This window comes from Kogia breviceps, chromosome 5 (assembly GCF_026419965.1).
Source record: "Kogia breviceps isolate mKogBre1 chromosome 5, mKogBre1 haplotype 1, whole genome shotgun sequence".
Classification (NCBI taxonomy): Eukaryota; Metazoa; Chordata; class Mammalia; order Artiodactyla; family Physeteridae; genus Kogia; species Kogia breviceps.
In genome coordinates, this window is record NC_081314.1 from 92,046,802 (window position 1) to 92,068,371 (window position 21,570).

Sequence of the window (21,570 nt, forward strand, 5' to 3'; positions counted from 1 at the left end):
CAATTGTAATTACAATTGTAATTACTTAATTACAAAATTACAAAATAATTAAGTAATTATTCATATCATGCTGACTCCAGGTTATTAATAGAATCTATCAATTTTTATTTGAAGCAATATTTATGAAGAATACAAACAGTAACTGGATACCTAAAGGAAGGGAAGAACAAAATATATAACCATGCTTCTGACTCTACATAAAGCATTATGGCGACTGTGTAAAATCTTTAGCAATAAGGAAAGTTGAAAAACAGTAAACAAATATAAAAAAAATCAGTTTCCCAATCTCTTTTGTGAACTGGCATAAACACAAAAAAATTACAAGCTAAAATAATTTTACAAATACTATTCTTTTTCCAAACATTTTTTATCATAAGACTTTTCAGAGCTTTGGGACACTGAGGGACAGGAAGTTTTATCTTCTTATAGCAAATTAAGCTGTACACAATAAAATGAGTAAAGGGAAAGAAACACTTTTGAAACTCTTTTTGATCCAACATTGTAAAAACTTAAAAATATTAGAACCGTTACACTGTAGTTTCACCTGTCTGTACTGGGTACTCTTTATTCAACCTGTACAATACATTGAAAAGTTTCAACTGTAAGTTTTCATAACCTAGTGATACTCAGAGATATCAAACATATTTGCATTCACGGTCATCTTAAACATTTTCAGGGGTGTGCTATCTTAACTGACTTTGTCCCAGTTGCCCGAGAAGGTACAGACATAGCAATATGAATAAAACTAGTCTTCTTTCCTACTCACGTGGAATCATAAGTTGCTATTGACTTAGGACTAATTACTCTTAGGCTCCTTTAGAGGTCCAAGACTGTTAATGGCTGCCTCCCCAGAGTCACAGTCTATTTGGGCTGCTGTTTAGAGCAAATAACGCAGCTGTCAAGTGGCTATGAAATATCAAGTGGCCTTGCTAGTGTCTGCAAAACTATCCACCTAGGAAGATAAGTATCGAGGTCGTTTCAACACTGCCAAAATTAAAGATCGAAGAATAACCTGATAAAGTTCAACTAGAAGATCTATGCTGCACGAAGTTTTAAAAAATATGAAGCTTGTATGAGAAAATGTTGAATGCCCTGCATCTTGGGTCTTGTTTGATTGTTGTGATCATGCTAATGAGTTCAAGGTCACTAAGAAGAAGAAAGGAAAAGAAAAACAAAATGATGAGTGGTGGTGGGGAGCAAATCAGAGAATAGAAAAATTTGTGGACAGGAGTATAAAATCAAGAGGAGGAATAAAAAACATTCGAGGGCAAACAGGACTCAAGATGCAGCAGAGAACAGAATGCAGGAAAAGACATCAGCTGATTTAAACGCTACAGTCTTGTTGGTTACATGTCAGGAATAGCTCTCTTTTGTTACAAAAAAGGACTTGGGAAATGTTTTTGCATTATTAATGAGGCAAAGGATTCCAACAGGGAATTTTTCAACTGATTAGCATGGAATATATATGGTCAGCATGCATATTTCTATTTAAAACGTATCTAACGACCAGAATTTATGCAAATTTATGCTATGTGAAGGAGGAAGTCATAGGTAAGTGGAACTTAATTGAAAAAAACCAAAAAAACAAAAAACAACTAGCACATTCCTGTTTGCTACTGACCCTCTTCAGTTGTTGTTGCAACTGTTCCCTCATGGACTCAGGACAATTGTCCAGCTGGGTCTTCTGCTCGGAGTAAAGCTCCTGAAGCCTCTCTAGTTTTTCCCTTTCAGCATCAAGCTTTACCTTCTCCTGAAGTTCAGAAATCAGAAAATAGAAGAATAGAAATTACCTTCACACCCTAAGCAGTCGTTAGTGAACATTTCCCAAGGATAACACAAACAAGCAAACACACACGAACTCCAGACATCCTATGAATGTAGAAACGTATCTTTTTAGTGACTAGGATCAGGGGGTATAAGTGGAAGTAAGGACAAGGGGCCCCGTTTCTACATTCTCCAAACCCAGTGCACTCCATCGGGTATTGGCAACGACCCCTGTCCTTCCTTCCTCCCTTCCTTCCTGCCACCACGTTACAAAAGCAGGGGAAGCAATGGTCATATTGGTCAATGGTCAACAAAGAACAAAAGAAATGCCAACCGAATTCCTAAGATTGTACTGCAGAGTCACTCGGCAGGGAACCAGACAAAGGATAGCGGGCATTTACCTCAAGCACTGTCAGAGTCCAGTTTGCTGAAGGCATGTGTTAAGCAAGCTTTGGCAATTATTGAAATTTTGTTCTCAGGTTAGAGGCACATTAGGTGCACAAGTTGATACCCTGGTCATGTGGCACAGTTCTAGCTCTTTGGCAAACTTCAGAGCTTAAGCAATTAGAAAATCTGCTGCCCGGGAGAGTGTCTAATTCAGACACTGAGAGAGCTAGTAAAAATGCAAGACTGACAAAGCAGCAAGAGGAAGGCATAATAGACAGCTCAGATGCACCAAAGGTGTGACATTTACTGTGGCGATAAGGATGTTCCTACAGTGACTGACATAAAAAAATAATTGAAACATGGACCGTGGACAAAACGAAAGGGTCAGAAAATAGAAGAAAGGAGAAGATAACACTAGATCCCTCCCAAGTCACACACTCCAAAGTGACCCTGGACATTCTCCAGGGTATAACAAGCAAATACTATAATACAGTATCACACGGTCTTCCAAGGTCGCCTCTTAAACTGAGAAACAAAACTTCAATGCGTTTAGTGACAGTTTTCCCATCTTATGTTTGCTTTAGGATACTCTGAACCCTTGAAGTAAATTTCAGACCTAATTCTCTCCTTGTGTAACATTCTCAACCTAAACTAAAGCACTTTAGTGGAATGGAAGCACCAACACCCTTTGACCCCTTCAATAAGCAAAATATTTACCATCACCTGACTTTCTTATGTTCACTATTGATTTGGTAGAAATAAAACTGGCTTCTAAGCATATCACAGAAAAAATTTTTTAAAGGATGAAGGTTTGAAGTAGCCCTATAAATTTATACTACTCTCATTTCTTTATCCAAATGGTCATGATTTCCTGTGTAAACATATACATAGATTCTTTATAAAAGATGTTTGAGTTTAAGTCTAAAACTATATGACATCAATACCTACACAAGTACACTTGAATCTCCACTTTTGGCTTACATTTTAAAATGTCAAGGGCATTTTAGAAATGTATATTTTGATTTAGAAGCACTTTTTTTTCTCAAAATGATTACATCTAGAAGTGAGAAAACTGAGAATTCTACTGTATATATCAACCTAAAAATGATTCTACACTTAGAATTTAGCAGACGATAACGAAAGTTTCCTAAAAGGGAATTCCCTGGCGGTCCAGCGGTTACAGCTTGGAGCTTTCACTGCCAAGGGCCCAGGTTCAATCCCTGGTCAGGGAATTAGGATCCCACAAGCTATGTGGATGAACAAAAAAAAAAAAAAAGAAAGAAAGAAAGTTTCCTCAGTCTTTACTGTGAAGTGTGCTCACTGTGCACAGCTGCTGTGTAGGAGTGAGAAAAAGCTATGGCATCATTCACAGAATAAAGGATTCTCAAGTGTTACCTCACAGTAAAATTGAATATACTAGTGCCAGTTAGATTTAGTCTTTAACTTCAGAATTACTAATTTTTTTCCCTTAATAAAACCAACAATACAGAACACCTGTTGTCTTTGGCTAAGAACGTGTTATTTCCCTTGCGTGCAGATCTAAGATTGCCCTATTACACAGCAAAAGAATTTTGTCCACAGAGTTCTATATCTAGGTGTTGTATCACCAGAATTTGCAGCCATTATAGTTTCAAACAGAAAGTTAAATAAATAAGAAAACTATTCATTCCAGTCAAATAGCAAAGCTGCAAAGACTTAAAATTTTAAATAAGATTTGACAGAAAACACTGATACGATATTTAATAATATGGAAAGGCACTGGCCTAAAACACAGGTCTCAACTCTGAAGAAATAACCAAACTATTCCTCTGATGTTCTCAATTTTTAAATTGCTAATAATAAGCACAAATAAACAACTAATAAAAAATACCTTATGTTTACATAGTGCCTTCCTTCTGAGGTGCTCAAAACGTTTTGCAATTCCATACAAGGGCGCAGTTAGAACCATTATGCAAGCAGACACCATCAGGACCTTCTGCAACTTCTCTGTGGTTTATCTGTAATTCTGTGCCCACTACCTGGCTCTCAGAGTGACAGCTCAGTGGGGCCGAAGCTAGGGCAAAGGAAGTGAGGGGAAGGATGAAAGAGGGACTAGTGGCAGATGGGCCTGGCCATAAACCACAGAGGGCCACAGACGTGATATCACTCCTACAAGAGCCAAAATTAGACCACCTCTGAGCCAGAAAGAAATTAATATACCTCTCTTCTATTTACTGTCCAGGAAGTTTTCAAAGAAAAATTAGCTGTAGGCAAGCAGCTAATTAGAGCTGAAAGTATCACCTTCTACAGCGAAGGTAAAATAGTTGGACAAATTAGATGACATTCCAGGGTTCAGGGATTCTAGCTTTTTGCATGTAAAATATGAACACTGGGTGTTATTCTCTTCCCCCCAGATTTAAATTTGTTAAAATCGCCTATTCTAACTACTAGAGACACGGCAATATTTTCCAAACATCAAATTGGGAGAGAGCACAACAGTTTTTTCTTAAGATTCATAAATCTGTTTTCAGGAAGTAAATGAATTTAAAATGCATTTTTAATATATTTAACAAATTTAACTTTGTGGAAAGAATAAGATTATAAGGAATTGGAACACTCCAGGAAGATCCAGATGTAAAGGGTGTATTTATAAAACAAAGACCAGAACATGACTTCCCTAGACACACAGACACCTCCATCATTCTCGAATTGACTTGTCCTCTCTTGATGGGCCAGCAAAAATCCAGTTGGGTCACAAGTTCATTGCAAGATTCTGCCTATTTTGCATATTTAAGACTGATGTTCCTGGGAATTCCCTGGCGGTCCAGTGGTTAGGACTCCGCACTTTCACTGTTGAGGAGGGTTCAATCCCTGGTCGGGGAACTAAGATCCCGCAAACTATGCAGCATGGCCAAAAAAAGAAAAGAAAAGACTGATGTTTCTAAAGTGTATATAGTGCCAAAGGTAAATTTTTCACCAGCAAATGAAAGTAAAAAGCAGTATATAAAATTGGGCCTACATCTACTTCCATGGTGAGTTGTTCATTCACTCAATCAATAAATATTTATAAGGGGAATAGAGACAGAGAAACGAGGTAACTTGATCACTGTCCTCATGAAGTACAGTGGTTCTTAGCCCTGACCACATTAGAATAAGCTGGGTGAGCTTTTAAATATACTATTTCCCAGGCCTCCACTTAGAAATCTAGGGGGTATAAGGCTAGCGAACAAGCTTTTAAAAAAATCTCTCCAGGTGTTCTCATATGCAATCAGAATCACTGATTTAGCCACCCAGAATAATGTGAGAGGCAAAGGCAAAATTAATTACAATTTGATTTTTGTAATGAAGACATAGGACATTAATACAGAATCTACCCAAACTTGAAGACATTTGGCCTTAGCACCTTTCCTTCATAGTATAAAAGTCCTCTCTTACAGGTAACACCCCAAATGTAAAACTTTTACTTTTAGATTAAATGCCTCAAGTAAACCAAAAGAAAAAAAGAACTGTGAGATTCCAATATCCAATATGCTTTCCGAGAGGAATGATGTATTTCACTTTCAGAGGTAGAACGACTCGCTTCTAATCATACAAATGATCAGGAGTGGTTATAAATTTACCCTAAATAATTTGAACATGTACACAAGAATTGCCAATAATCTTGAATAAACTTAATAATCTAAGGCTTTCTCAGGACCACTTATTTTGCCAGATCCATGGTTAAAAGACAATAATAAATTTTCTCTAAGATGTATTCTCTAAGGAAGGAACTGAAATTTCACTTGCTGGCTCTATTTGAATTCCAATACTACACGGAAAATTTTTGAATACCTATAAAAAAATAATTTTACCACATTTAACTAATATTTGGTAAGCAGATGGTTCAAGGTTACCCTGAAAAGATGCCTACTTCATTAGTTTATAGGGTTGCCAGATAAAATAGAGGACACACAGTTAAACGTGAATTTAAGATGAACAACAAATGATTTTTTTAAATGTATGTCTTAAATAATGCATGGGACATAATTACACCAAAAAATTATTCTCTTTATTTGAAATTTAAATTTAACCAAGCATCCTATATATTTTTTCCTAATTTGGCAGCCTTATTAGCTTGATAAAGATTTTCTTAAAAGTTAAGATTCATCTTTGTAATTTCCAAACTGTTCAGCATAGACTCCAGCACGCACTAGGTACTCAGGCCATGTTTATTGAAACACTGGGTCAGGTTTGGAATTGATGCAGTTATATGTTAAAATTCATAGTACCTAAGCCATCATTTTTAAGGGTAGCCCATCCAAAGTCCTTTCCATATACCCTGAGAGTCCCCTTCCTTCCAGTGGTTTGAGAGGCAGGCATCCTCAGAGGTTCAAGATTAGGCAATTGTTTTAGACCCAAAATCACTTATCTGAAATTCTTAAGGCCAGATGTGTTCTAGATTTCAGAATATTCTGCATTTGATAGAGGTAACACAGTTCATATAGCATATACTGTATGGCATTTCCACTGAGGTCTGGGGCAAAACCCTGAAATCAAACATGTTTCTATTTCTGCAGCTACTTATGAATATTCATATTGAGTGTGAATATCAGTCCAAGTCAGGTTTTGAAACCAACTAAGTTCTGATGCCAACCTTATAAAAAATTTTTTCCCCTCTACAAAACTTTTCAGAATTGCAGGGGAAAGATTGCGGACCTGTGTCCCCAGACGGTTATTGCTGAAAACCCATTTTCTGCCTGCTCTAAAGAGGCACATCTTTTTTTTTTTTTTTTTTTTTTTTTTTTTTTTTTTTTTTTTTTTTGCGGTATGCGGGCCCCTCACTGCCGCGGCCTCTCCCGCCGCGGAGCGCAGGCTCCGGACGCACAGGCCCAGCGGCCATGGCTCACGGGCCCAGCCGCTTCGCGGCATGTGGGATCCCCCCGGACCAGGGCACGAACCCGTGTCCCCTGCATCGGCAGGCGGACTCCCAACCACTGCGCCACCAGGGAAGCCCTAAAGAGGCACATCTTTATGTTACTTTCCTAGGCTTTTTTTCACCATTGGCTTTGACATTTTAATTGCACAGTTGATGGATGTTTAGTGTAGAAAACATTGGAAAATCAGAACACTAAGGATTTACACAATCAAACAACCACCAGAAAAAAATCACCCTAATCTGGAACCCTGTTGATTTAATCCCCAAATCCCGTGATATATTTCCACTTCCTCTAACCAGGGAGCTAACTTTGAAATATAAGAAAGAGGCACGGGAGGGGCTGGGTCCCTTCTGAACACTGTCTGTGACTTGGCAAAGACTGCACTCAAGAGGCATTAACACTTTGCTGAGGAATTCTGGGCAGGCTCTCTGTCTTCCCCTGGCTCTGAAGGAAAGATGGGGAGGAAGTAACAGGTACTCTGGCAAGATAATAATGGAGAATACAATTTAACCACTTAAGACACAAAGCTATATGCTTATTACAGAAAAATTAGTCAACTAATTCAAGATTTCACCCAGGAACGTGTTGCACGACGTAGAGTGATTTAAACTTCAGCTCACACCTTTAAGTGTGTTTAGCTATAAAAGTGTGCAGACCAGTATAGCTACAAAATATCACAACCTATCTGTGTGAGGACAGATCCTTAAACAGAAGGATGGTTTGAGCTTTGTGATCACCACCTAGGTGATGGAAAGACTCTTCAACAATACTAGGTAAGCAGAGCCTTTCCTTAACCATTTTATTTAATTTCAGTACAGCTAACTTTTCATTGTCATATACTAAGGAGCAGGAATGAGACAGATAATCCAAAAATAGAGAAACTGAAGAACTATTTTTAGTTCTGAATTTTTTATGTAGTCAGAAATAGACAAAGACAGAAGGAAAATGTACATAAACAAATGCAGGAACTCTTTCACACTTTTCAGCAGTTGCCCCAAATGAGGCTTTGCCTTGGAGAGGAGAAGGGCAGGGGGAGGGAAGCCGCTTCCAGCTTTTGCCCGAACTGAGCTTCATAGTTCTGGTGGCTTCTCCACCCCCAGTCACCAAGCCCATCAACCTAAAACAGTGTACCAGCACAGAGGTTAACAAGTCTCTCTCCTTTCTCTTGCCCTAAGAAAACACTATGGATTATTGCTTACTGCTTCAAATAAACATCCCCTCTGGGTTCATGTTCGAGTCTGATACTTCTATTTGTTTAGGGTTTGTAAGTTCATAGAGACTCTATTTGTGATGTGGCTACCGTGTGAGAACACAACAGGCAGGTGGCATCTAGCTCAGAGCCGCATGGAAACAGGTGCACTGATGTTCCTCACAGTGGTCCCCATAAGAACGGTGAAAGGTCAGCCCAGGGAGCCACTGCAAAAATGTTTAACGAATACACAATTAAATACATGTCTATATTTTATGTTGTATATGTAATTATGTCTATAGTTCATATTTTATATGGTAGCATACAATAAATAGTGGTCACCTATGAAATACATTAATTTATACTAAATATGTAAAATAGAATGATAGCCCCCCAATCAGCTAAACGAAACAATGCTAAAGACTGGTCTTGAGAGCCAAGGAAACAATGTCATTAATTTCACACCAGGATTTGAACTCTGAGGTGTTACTGAACTTTCTTCCTATGGCTCCAGGCCTTGTCTCCAAAAAATGAGGGCCAGGGCTTCCCTGGTGGCGCAGTGGTTGAGAGTCCGCCTGCCAATGCAGGGGACACGGGTTCGTGCCCCAGTCCGGGAGGATCCCACATGCTGCTGAGCAGCTGGGCCCGTGAGCCATGGCGGCTGAGCCTGTGCGTCCGGAGCCTGTGCTCCGCAATGGGAGAGGCCACAGCAGTGAGAGGCCTGCATACCACAAAAAAAAAAAAAAAAGAAAAAAGAGGGCCAGGCTTACAGGATGTGCTAATGACATCTGAATTGGAGCTTCCCCAACAGGGATATCTTTTCACGTTTTGGTTTTCTCATTCCACAGTTTATATCTGACAGCAGCAACAGGTGTATGGAAAAGGAAACGAGATCCAAAAGGGCAAAGGCCCATTTCCTTCTTCTGTCTTACGCTCTGGCTCGACGGGCAGCGTGATTACAAGCCCCTGGCATGAGCATTGGACAGACCACCCCAGCTGTCCTGAAACTTGGCTGCACGTAGCTCTCAGGCAGGTGTTTGGCTCAATGTTTCTGTTCAGACCCAGCCAGGACTCACTGTTAGCAGGAGATCCAAGTACAATATTCCCGAAGAACATTGGGCGGTATTCTGGCACCTATTATGAGCTGGATAAACAGTGGATAACGGTGCCTGCCTCTATTTCACAGGCTAGAGAGGGAAATAAATATCTAACAAGCCCAAAACAAATATAAAGTATAAAATGTGATTTGTAAAAGGACTGAAAGAACAACAGAGAGAATGTAATCTGAGCTGGAAAGGGCTAGTAGGGTTTTTCTGATAAACTAACACTGAACTTAAGTGCTGAAAGACAGGCAACCAACAAGGCATGGAACATAGGAAAGGGAATTCCAGGCAGGGCACGTTGGTCTGCCAGGGACCTTGGCATGGGGGGAGGGTGGGATGGATCTTTAAACAAACAGAAGGCAGGCCACCATGAGAGTGGTGTGAAGAGGGGAGAAAGGTGATAGAAAGGGTCAGGACAGGTAAGGAGTTTAAATTTATATAAAATACAGGGGAACACAAACCAGAGTGATATGACCTAATTTTAATTTTAAAAGAAAAATCACTCTGGTTGCTGTGAAGCAAACAGACTGAAGGTAAGTAAATGGAAATGGAACTCAAAAGGAAATTTTGATGATTTAGAAGAGAATGCTATTAGGGGAGATGTGGAGAAGTTAAAGTAATTGAAAAATAGCTTTGTAATCAATTAGAAGTGGCGGTGATAGAGAAAGCAGTATCAAGATCTACTTCCAAGTTTCTGTTTGGACATATAGGTGGATAGAGATGCCACCTATGTCCTGGTGGGAAAACTAGAGGAAGAACAGGATCAGAGGCAGGGGAAGTGTATGGAAGGCCAGGGGAAGGATGAGATCAAGAGTTCGGTTACATAGTGTTCAGCTGGAAATACCTGAGAAATATCTCAGTGGAGATATCAGGTAGGCTACAGGATATGAGTCAGAAGTACAGAAAGGGTTGTGGGCTAAAGACATACATTTGGCAGTCAGCAGCATGTACATGTTATTTGAAACCATGGCTATAAAAGAATGTGAGAACATAAGGGAAGAGAGTTCTCAACAAGAGATGGCAGATGTTAACCAGAAATATTGTGGTGATCATTTCACAATGTATACAAATATCGAATCGTGTTGTATTCCTGAAACTAATATAATATTATATGTCAATTACACCTCAATTTTAAAAAGAAAAAGCAAATGATTCAAAGCATATATCTTAATTCAGACCAGTGAGAGCAAGCAGAATTTTTCTGTGGACTTCTGGGAAAGTCTGAGCTTGCTTCAAAAAAAAAAAAGAAGAAGAAAGTTCAGATCCAAGACACTGTAACAACTGGCTGGATAGAGGCAGAGGAGGAAGGAACGGGAACTCGGATGGAAAAGTCAGAGAGACAAGTAAGAGAAAGGGAAGGCAAACCGGAGGAGTGTGGTACATGAAGGCAAAGGGTGGGGGAGGGGAAATGTCAAGGAAAAGAGTTGTCCCTTGTCTTGAATGCTGCGAAGAAGTCTGATCATAAGAGGGCTGAAAAGCACCCAGTGGGTGGGTTAGGCAGCACCACAGCTTTTAGTGGTCTTAACAGGAGCAAATCTGATAGAGCAGTGGAACAAGAATGGGAGGAATGGTGAACTAAGCAGGAGAACACACAGTATACTGAGAAAACTGTTTGAAAAGCGTGGCTATGCTGAAGAGAAACTAGCTAAGGCAGGTGCTGGAAGGAACTTTATTTTTAAATAATAATAATTTTTAAAAATAATAATATTGGCATACTGACAGTACAGGTCCAATAAAGAGGGAGAGGCTGGGGGCAGTTTGGAACAGAAGGACTGTAGACCTCTAGATGGTGGGACGGTACCCTGGGCACATCCAAAGGGACTGGTATTTGAGGGGAAGAGAGCCTTCCTTAGTTGTGAAGATGAGATGCTCTAATTTCTCAGTGAAGTAGGTGGTGAGATCATCTCAGAGCCAGGGGAATGAAAGTGGACTAGAAGTTTGAACAGAGTGAAGGTATGAAATAGCCATGCTATAAAATGATAGAGTAACTGTGCTTGAGAAACAGAGAGATGTTGCCAAGCAGTAATGGGTCTCTATTTGAGTTTGGTTGTCAAGAATATACAGTAACATCATCCACCTCAGTCTGCTTTCACTTCCCTCATTCTCCTCTGGAATCCCTCACCCAGAGCCAGTTTTTGCCATTTTTCATATCATGTGATGACAGACAATAATCCCACCTTCCGAGACCAACTAATCCCCTAACAGCTGCATGAGCTGATTGTATACTTCAAGCCCCCAGCGTCCTCTCTCCTATGCACAGCCTCTATCAAGCCACCAAAACAATAATAGGAAGGATGGAAGTAGCCTCCTCCTTGCTTGTTTCCACTCATGTTCCTGGAGTTCTGACTCTACCTTACTTAGGTCTGGAGAATATAACACAACTGTCCCTGGGAAGTGAGATTTAGCATTGACTCAACTTGCTTCACTTTTGTGTAGAATCTGATGCTAATGACAGGTAGACAAATAGAATTTATAGGTCATATCATATGCGGGCTACACAAAGATAAACAACTACATGGATGGGGAAGGCAGACAGGTTCACAGGGAACCTGAAACCCCATTCCTATGTCCCGCAAGCTTTCTAGTATGACATAAATAGTAAAATACTAGTAAGCACCAAAACAAAAACATCTGATGCCTCCAATGAAAGTTTCTTGCTCTATCAGTGCGGAAACTTTGAAAACCATAATCCTCCTGTACAGCAGAACTAGACAATCAATCCTTTGATATGGTTTTGAGCTTTTAAAGAAAAATATAGCTACTACCCAAATGGATTCTTTACTATTTCAAAGTCTAGAGCTTGAAGGCACATACATAAAATTTAATATGAAAAAGATGTGCAGTTTAATCTTGATAAGCAGGCAACCAAGATATTGATATGTAGCTTTTAATCTGACTTCAATTTCTGACAATATCTTTTTGAGCTCATTCTCTGGCACCAAGATCAAATGCCCTTCTTTATAGGTCGCAAACAAAGAGAAGCCTAAAAAGGAAGCCACACTGAGCAGAAATCCTTTCCATATATTACCAGTGGAGTTTACTCAGACTGAATTTTTTTTTCTTTTTCTCAGCTTAGTGGAGAAAGTGATGAGCAAGAAAGGAATGTGTTCAAGCCCATTCGTTTTTCTTTCTCAAACTGGAATTTTAATTTTTAATTTAGGCTTAGTTCAGCTGTAACTAACTCAGAATTTGAGAGGAGAGTAAGTGAAATATTTTCCACAAAAAATAGACAAACAGAAAAGCAAAACAACCCCACTACCACCCTGAATTCTAAAAACTGCAAGTAATTCTTCATACTCCCTAGGAGATATCGGCTGACATTCAGGTTGTGGCCTGAAATGTGTAAGCAATATTCTTTTCCAAAATAAGTGTCAGCTGTGTTTCAGTTTTCACTCTGCAGTGTGTGAGGATCCCCTGAAAACTGCAGTGCATTTTTCAAAGAGCAGTGCACTTGCATTGAAGCCAATGGCAAGGCGAGACAGATGAAATGCATGGTTCCCATTCATCTTTTTAATAAACAGAAAAATGAAGAGAAATGAGGCAACCATATTTGAATATGTTTAAGCCACCCTTATAGGGCACTGCTGGAAAGAAGTTCCAAAGTACTAAAATGATTCTTTAAAAACAAAGCAGAATCAGAAGAGCAGAAAGGCTGATTGGAAAAAAGCAATTCACTCAGCTCAAGCAGAATAAGCTGCCATGAATACTGGCTCAAAAACTAAACAGGCTCTACTATCTTAGCATCAGCTGCTCTGCACCTGACAGTTCTTAATTTGCAACAACTTACCTCATCTTAAGACTTTTTTCCAGTGCCACTGTCTCCAGGAACATGACACACAAACCCAAAACCATGGTAATTCATACAACATTTAAATTCAATCAAATGGAAGCACCATTTTGCCCGTAAAATTTGTATCAAATATAATTTTCTTTTACCTTGGTCTTTTCACCAACAATGTTCTTTTCCAGCTCTGCTATTTTCCGGTTTAGATGATCCAAAATCTCCTTCTCTTTCATAAGTTCAGTTGTTTCTGATTTTTGTTCTCCATCCAAGAGAGCACATTCCATATCCAACTGAGGACACAAAACAAAGCTCAGAGGTGTTTCGCCTTCAGGGAAATTTTCAGCTGCCCCCTTTAGAGGGGCATTTTTAACAGCTACAAATTGCAAAAAGTATTACCATTATCAGTCAGATTATGGAGTCCAGAAAACACTCCAGAGAACCCATGTGAGACTCAGGATTCCTATATGAGAAAGTGGGGAGGCCAGAATATATTTGCTAAGAACACTAGTTATCTTCTCATTTAATTTTTCTATGATGACCCCTTTTCTGCTTACTTCTCAAGGATATTTTGCCTATTCGCTTAGATTCAAGCTCAAGCGTGAACCATCTTGGGAGCAGCCACGTCTCTGTTTGTCCCTAGAGCATGGGAAATGAAAATTATACTCAGCCCAGCACGCAAGTGCTGCATTCGTAGCAATGCCAGCAGGAGGGGCTTCCCAGGGTCTATGCATAAGATGACAGGTGAGCAATCCCCTTCCACACATGGGCTGACTGCATCATCCGTGAGTACAGACATGCAGATCCTTCTTAGGCAGAGTTAGCTGCTTCTTCTCATTCCATGGAGGTATTAAAAAATTGCCCCTTTCTTTAATTATGTAAATCCCCCCACAGTGCCAAGATGATACCCAACTCATACTTAACATGCTTAGAAAATGTTTGCTTGGGGCTTCCCTGGTGGCGCAGTGGTTGAGAATCCGCCTGCCGATGCAGGGGACACGGGTTCGTGCCGTGGTCTGGGAAGATCCCACATGCCGCGGAGCAGCTGGGCTCGTGAGCCATGGCCACTGAGCCTGCGAGACCGGAGCCTGTGCTCCGCAACGGGAGAGGCCACAACAGTGAGAGGCCCGCATACCGAAAAAAATAAATAAAAAAATAAAAAAAATTTTTTTAAATTAATAAAAAAAAAAAGAAAATGTTTGCTGGATTTGAACTTAAACGACTAAATACACGGTACCTCAGCTGACAGATCTTGAAGCAGCTCAGAAAGCATACACTAGTTAAGACAAAGTCAGTTATATATAACACACATTAAAAATGGCTTCATATGTTCATCTCATTGGATGGAAAAAAAAAAAACACCCAGAAAGAAGAAACATTTAAAAAGGCATTTCTACCCCACATATGTACCCATTTTACACAGCTACAAATTGCTCATGTTGACCTCTATGTATTCTGCCCCCCAAGGCCTGAGCCCTAATAGGCATTGATATATTTTAAGCTAAAGGAAAGAAAGAAAAATGAGAGAGGGTAATAAGTGAACTTGTGGTTTATACCTCTCTGGAAGATTCCTCCATCTGGTCATTTATATCTTTGATTTTTTGTTCAAGTTCCTCGAGGTTGTTCAGAATTGCTATCCGGGACTCTTCCATCGCAGTCAACTCCTGAATCCTTTGTTCTTCACTTATACCCTCTGGGGTCTGTGATTAATCAACACAGAAAAGGGCTAGTCACACTTCAGTTCCAGAATTTCCCAGTTAATAAACCAGTCACAAGTCTAGCGTTTCACAGTCTGTGTCTATTTGGATTCTATAATAAAAGCATCCTTGTGATTGTTTATTTGGAACTCTGCATTTTCCCATAGACCCTCAGTACATAGGGGCTTAGTTTAACTCCTACAAACCAACTTCAGTGTACAAATTCATGTCCTTTTAAAGCCAAAATAACTAAGAGGTTATATAGATGAGGAAGTTGTGGTCCACAGAGATTTTCGTGACTTCTCGCAGGTTATAGACAAAGTTCAGCAGAGCAGAGAACTAGAATCTGGACTAGACTTTCAACAAGCTCCTTAGGAATGTCTCTTGGGCACGCTGCTACCTTCATCACAAGCTCCATACTCTCTCCCGTCTCCAAGTGAGTACATCTCCTACCACAATCTCTAGAATCTCTGTTTGGTCCCACTGCTAAGGTTATCTGCAAATGAGCAAGCACTCTTATTTATTTCCTTTCCAACACAAGGTGGAGAAGAGAGACATGGCATTTGGCCTCACCTCACTGAAATGTTCCCCAAAGTTAATAACCAGGACAACACAAGCCTTTATTACTTTAGTGACCTCCCCAAATGATTTAAAGCTACACACTTAATATTAAGTTAATTCATGTTTCAGTTTTTGCATTAGCACACTACTTATCGGTCTTTATCCTATGTAATGATTAAAACACTAACTGGGCCAATGCGCTTTTGTGACATGAGATAGAATACTGACCATTATTCATAAAATTATTTCATGGAAAAACTGAGATCCTTAACAAGGAATGAGAAAGTCAGGAAAGAAATTAAGTGATAGAGGGCATACTTATACCCCAAACAGAGTTATGACAAATGCCCGGGAAAGAAAGGAACATTTAGATGATACACACAGCCAAAATATGACTACCAATTATTTTAAGAAGAGAATACAGTGAACTGAAAACAGCTTCTTCTCTTAAGAATTTCAGGTTAGTTGTTTTGGATATCACCTCGTGGAGACCAGTCTTTCTGTAAGTGAAGGGGCACTGTATTGGTATATTATTTATTTAATTTTATCTCTCTTTGAAAAAGAAGTAATTTCTTTACACCAGTAAGTCAATAATTATATAATTTCACAATTGGAAATTGGAAACAGCAGCCTAGTTAAGTAAATTATTGAAGATTACTCACTAACCACTGAAAGGAATATTCAAATTAACTGAAGAAACCATTAACATTCTGTGTTCCTTACTAAGTTCATTTAGTGTTTAACGATCCTAAAAATTACTGTAACACGATAGGCATCATGTTGGGTTCTTTATTCATATTCTGTATTCTTTACCCTACTTCGCTGCTCCTGAAGATTAAACCATTGAGAAGTCAAGTATCTCAGGTTGACTAGAACAAAGGTATGCAGGTCTTCCAAGCCTTGACATTTAGCTTTTGTTTGTTTGTTTGTTGACATTTAGCTTTTAAATTGTCATCTTAATTCCAGTATCTTATGAACTAGTAAAACAACTGCTGACCTTTCTTCACATACAATGAATCTCATTGTCCTAATGCTTGGGTGCCTGTTTTAGGGCATGAGGAATGCCTACAACAATGAATGGCATTCCTAAATCACTGACAAGTAATCCTAGCAGGAAAGCTTCAAGAAGGCCAGTATCCTGTCAGGTCAACATTTCATATTAGGTTTCAACTTCCAGCATGGTTTAAAAATATTTCTCTTATTGGTGGAAGCAAAGCATCAAAAGAAAACAAAAACTGAACAATCTGCAAAACTATAAAGATAGATAATAGTGGCAATTATAAGTATCTGTACAGCTCAAAGTTTCTAGAAAATTTATCACAATAGGTATATTTAATAATAAACACTGGAGAGTCTGTTTGTAGCAATAAATGTTATCTAGGTAATGACTGTTTTTTATTGTTAAGTTGTTTATAAAAAGCAAAATCTTCAAGAGGCATTCTAAAACTCTGGTTTGTAATAGACTGGGATGAGGATACTGTAATATCATTTATATCCAATAAAAAAAAACAATAGAGAGCCAAGGGTGTGGTAGCCACTGAATAGTTTATGGTGACAGAGAAAAGTGAAATTTTGATCTTTCCGGGTTTTTTTTTTTTTTTTATAGTAATGTATAGGGTACTACTGAGAGTGATGTGTTTTAATGAAAGCACATATATGTGCATCCACAAATATGCTGTCTTTGAGGTAATTTGATACACACACACACACACACACACACACACACACACACACACACAAAGGAGAGACAGTAGGGACAAGACAGTTTGCATCAACCTTTTTTCTTTTTCTTTGCAGATTTCTTCTTAGAAACCTCTTGCGACCAGAGAAGTTTGTGAGTGTGAGGGCTTTCCACTGCAGACAGAATGATTACTCAAGAAGAGAAGAGTGGAAAAGTTTTCATCACAAGGGAAGAAAACATTTTTTGGCAAATATATGAGGTGATGGATGTTAACTAAATGTATTGCAGTAATCATTTTGCAAAATATGCAAGTCAAGTCATTAGGTTGTACCCCTTAAATTTATACAGTGCTGTATGTCAATTATATCTCAGTAAAACTGCAAGGAAAAAAAAAAGAGAAGAGTGAACTATTCTCGGCTTTCACCTCAGGTCATGGTAGACAGGTTCACAAAAGCCAATTAAAATGAGCGTATTTCCAAGGTCATCTACATCTTTAAGTCTTAGGTAAAGCAAAGTCTAGAATGGTAAATCTCAGGCTTCCTAAATGTCATTAACATCTTTGTTTCATTAAACCAGCTTAGAGTGTTCTTCACATTCTTCTCTTCTCTGTTAATCTTACCAACACTGTACTTTGTTAAGTAACTAATCCAGTGAGCAGATTACTCAAAGAGGAAGAGCATCTAAAACAAATAATCTTTTTCTTTTATAAGATTCCTCTATCTTCTGTCTCGAGGTAACATATGTCTGTCTTCAAAGAGTAATAAATGAAAAACCCATTGCCTCTCAGCTGCACTCTGTCTAAGCTGCCGTGTGGTACCCAGAGGTGCCCTTGATGTTCCCTGTGTCTAACAGAGGCACAGTCTTCTATTGCATGCCACAGGGGAGCTGCTCCAAGCTTCAAAGGCCTCTTATTTCACAAAAGCATACTGGAGCAATGAAAAACATCTGTCATGATCTGCTCATTTACACCCAACAGCTTTCTTGTCAAAGCCCTCTTCAGGAGGAAACCTATTTCCCAAAAGTTAGTCCTTAGAGTACACAGCTCACCACTTCAGCAAAAGTCTGGCAGATCTCTGTGAAGGAAGAAAGGGAAAGAATTTAAGACAAAAGACAGGGCAGGAAGCCCAATAGCTGATGACAACAGCTCAAATGTTCAAATGATGGGTCATTTACTTTGCCTGAAACCAACAACTTTTGATTTCTACCCCAGATCCTAGTTTCTAACAGTTGCAACTTTCTGGCAAGAGGGACAGATGTCCTATCAGAATTACTCTTCCTTGAGATTAAGTAAGGCAAACATAGTCATCAGAAGAAAGAAGAATGAAAAGAATGAAAAATACACTAGAAGGAATCAATAACAGAATAACTGAGGCAGAAAAATGAATAAGTGAACTGGAAGACAAACTGCTGGAAATAACTGCCAAGGAGCCGAATAAAGAAAAAAAGAATGAAAAGAATTGAAGACAATCTCAGAGTCCTCTGGGACAACACTAAATGCACCAACATTCAAATTATAGGGTCCCAAAAGAAGAAGAGAAAAAGAAAGGGTCTGAGAAAATATTTGAAGAGATTATAGTGGAAAACTTCCCTAACATGGGAAATAGTCAATCAAGTCCAGGAAGCACAGAGAGTCCCATACAGGATAAATTCTACAAGAAATACATCAAGACACATATTAATCAAACAAAAAAGAATTAAATTCAAAGAAAAAATATTAAAAGCAGCAAGGGAAAAGCAAAAAATAACATACAAAGGAATCCTCATAAGGTTATCAGCTGATTTTTCAGCAGAAACTCTGCAGGCCAGAAGGAAGTGGCAGGATATACTTTAACTGATTAAAGAGAAAAATCTACAACCCAGATGACTCTACCCAGCAAAGATCTCATTCAGATTCATTGGAGAAATCAAAAGCTTTTCAGACAAGCAAAAGCTAAGAGAATTCAGCACCACAAAACCAGGTTTACAACAAATGCTAAAGGAACTTCTCTAGGCGGGAAACACAAGAGAAGAAAAAGACCCACAGAAACAAACCCAAAACAATTAAGAAAATGGTAATAGGAACATACTATTGATAATAACCTTGAATGTAAATGGATGAAATGCTCCAAACAAAAGACACAGAGTGGCTCAATGGATACAAAAACAAGACCCATATATATGCTGTCTACAAGAGACTCACTTCAGACCTAGGGACACATACAGACTGAAAGTGAGGGGATGGAAAAAGATATTCCATGCAAACGGAAATCAAAAGAAAGCTGGAGTAGCAATTCTCATATCAGACAAAATAGACTTTAAAATAAAGACTATTACAAGAGACAAAGAAGGACACTACTTAATGATCAAGGGATCAATCCAAGAAGAAGACATAACAATTATATATATTTATGCATCCAACATAGGAGCACCTCAATACATAAAGCAAATGCTAACAGCCATAAAAGGGGAAATCAGGGCTTCCCTGGTGGCGCAGTGGTTGAGAGTCCGCCTGCCAATGTAGGGGACACGGGTTCATGCCCCGGTCCGGGAGGATCCCACATGCCGCGGAGAGGCTGGGCCTGTGAGCCATGGCCGCTGAGCCTGCGCGTCCGGGGCCTGCGCTCCACAACGGGAGAGGCCACAACAGTGAGAGGCCCGCATACCGAAAAAAAAAAAAAGGGCGGGGAATCAACAGTAACACAATAATAGTAGGGGACTTTAATATCTCACTTACACCAATGGACAGATCATCCAAAATGAAAATGAATAAAGAAACACAAGCTTTAAAGACACAACAGACCAGATAGATTTAGTCAATATTTATAGGACACTCCATCCGAAAACAACAGAATACACTTTCTTCTCAAGTGCACATGGAACATACTCAAGGATAGATCACATTTTGGGTCACAAATCAATTCCTGGAAAATTTAAGAAAATTGAAATCATATCAAGCATCTTTTCTGACCACAATGCTATGAGATTGGAAATGAATTACAAAAAAAAAAACTGCAAAAAACACAAATACATGGAGGCTAACAGTGCACTACTAAATAACCAAGAGATTGCTGAAGAAATCAAAGAAGACATTAAAAAATATATAGAAACAAATGACAACAAAAACATGATGACCCAAAACCTATGTGACACAGCAAAAGCAGTTCTAAGAGGGAAGCTTATAGCCATTCAATCTCACCTTAAGAAGCAAACAAATCTCAAACAATCTAACCTTACACCTAAAGCAACTAGAGAAAGAAGAACAAAGAAAACCCAAAGTCAGTAGAAGGCAAGAAATCATAAAGATCAAAGCAGAAATAAATGAAATAGAAACGAAGAAAACAATAGCAAAGATCAGTAAAACTAAAAGTTGGTTCTTTGAGAAGATAAACAAAATTGATAAACCTTTAGCCAGACACATCAAGAAAAAAAGGGAGAGGACTCAAATGAATAAAATTAGAAATGAAAAAGGAGAAATCACAACTGACAGTGCAGAAATACAAAGGATTACAAGAGATTACTACAAACAACTCTATGCCAATAAAATGGACAACCACAAAGAAAAGGACAAACTCTTGGAAAGGTACAATTTTCCAAGACTGAACCTGGAAGAAATACAAAAAATAAACAGACCTATCACAAGTAATGACATTACAACTGTAATTAAAAATCTCTCATCAAACAAAAGTCCAGGACCAGATGGCTTCACAGGAAAATTCCATCACACATTTAGAGAAGAGTTAACACCTATCCTTCTCAAACTCTTCCAGCAAATTGCTGAGGGCAGAACACTCCCAAATATGTTCCATGAGGCCACCATCACTTTTATATCAAAACCAGACAAAGGTATCACAAAAAAAGAAAATTACAGACCAATATCACTGATGAACATAGATACAAAAATCTGAACAAAATACTAGCAAACAGAATCCAACAACACATTGAAAAGATCATACACCATGATCAAGTGGGATTTATCCCAGGAATGCAAGCATTCTTCAATATACGCAAATCATTCAGTGTGAAACAACATATTAACAAATTAAGGAATAAAAACCATATGATCATCTCAATAGATTCAGAAAAAGCTTTTGACAAAATTCAACACCAATTTATGATAAAAACTCTACAGAAAATGGGCATAGAGGGAACCTACCTCAACATAATAAAAGCCATATATGACAAATCCAAAGCAAACATCATTCTCAATGGATAAAAACTGAAAGCATTTCCATTAAGGTCAAGAACAAGACAAGGATGGCCACTCTCGCCACTCTTATTCAACATAGTTTTGGAAGTCTTAGCCATCGCAATCAGAGAAGAAAAAGAACTAAAAGGAATACAAACTGGAAAAGAAGTAAAACTGTCACTGTTTGTAGATGACATGATACTATACGTAGAAAATCCTAAAGATGTCACTGGAAAACTACTAGAACAAATCAATGAATTTGGTAAAGTTGCAGGATACAAAATTCATGCACAGAAATCTCTGTCATTTCTATGCACTAACAACGAAAAAACAGAAAGACAAATTAA

The 21,570-nt window shown here is 38.7% G+C and overlaps 1 protein-coding gene across 43 annotated transcripts in view; it reads right to left on the minus strand.

The window, feature by feature from the left end:
• Positions 1 to 21,570, minus strand: part of PHLDB2 (pleckstrin homology like domain family B member 2) — a 135,824-nt gene that overhangs the window by 38,666 nt on the left and 75,588 nt on the right. For 30 of the 43 annotated variants that reach the window (XM_067034679.1, XM_067034676.1, XM_067034674.1 and 27 more), the window contains exons 4-6: positions 14,676 to 14,819; positions 13,275 to 13,412; positions 1,622 to 1,750 (exon numbers count right to left, since the gene is read on the minus strand). In XM_067034679.1, coding sequence (XP_066890780.1) covers positions 1,622 to 1,750; positions 13,275 to 13,412; positions 14,676 to 14,819 — 411 coding nt within the window. The remainder of the gene's footprint in view (positions 1 to 1,621; positions 1,751 to 13,274; positions 13,413 to 14,675; positions 14,820 to 21,570) is intronic. The other 13 variants (XM_067034677.1, XM_059063598.2, XM_067034669.1 and 10 more) reach the window with 1 other exon arrangement.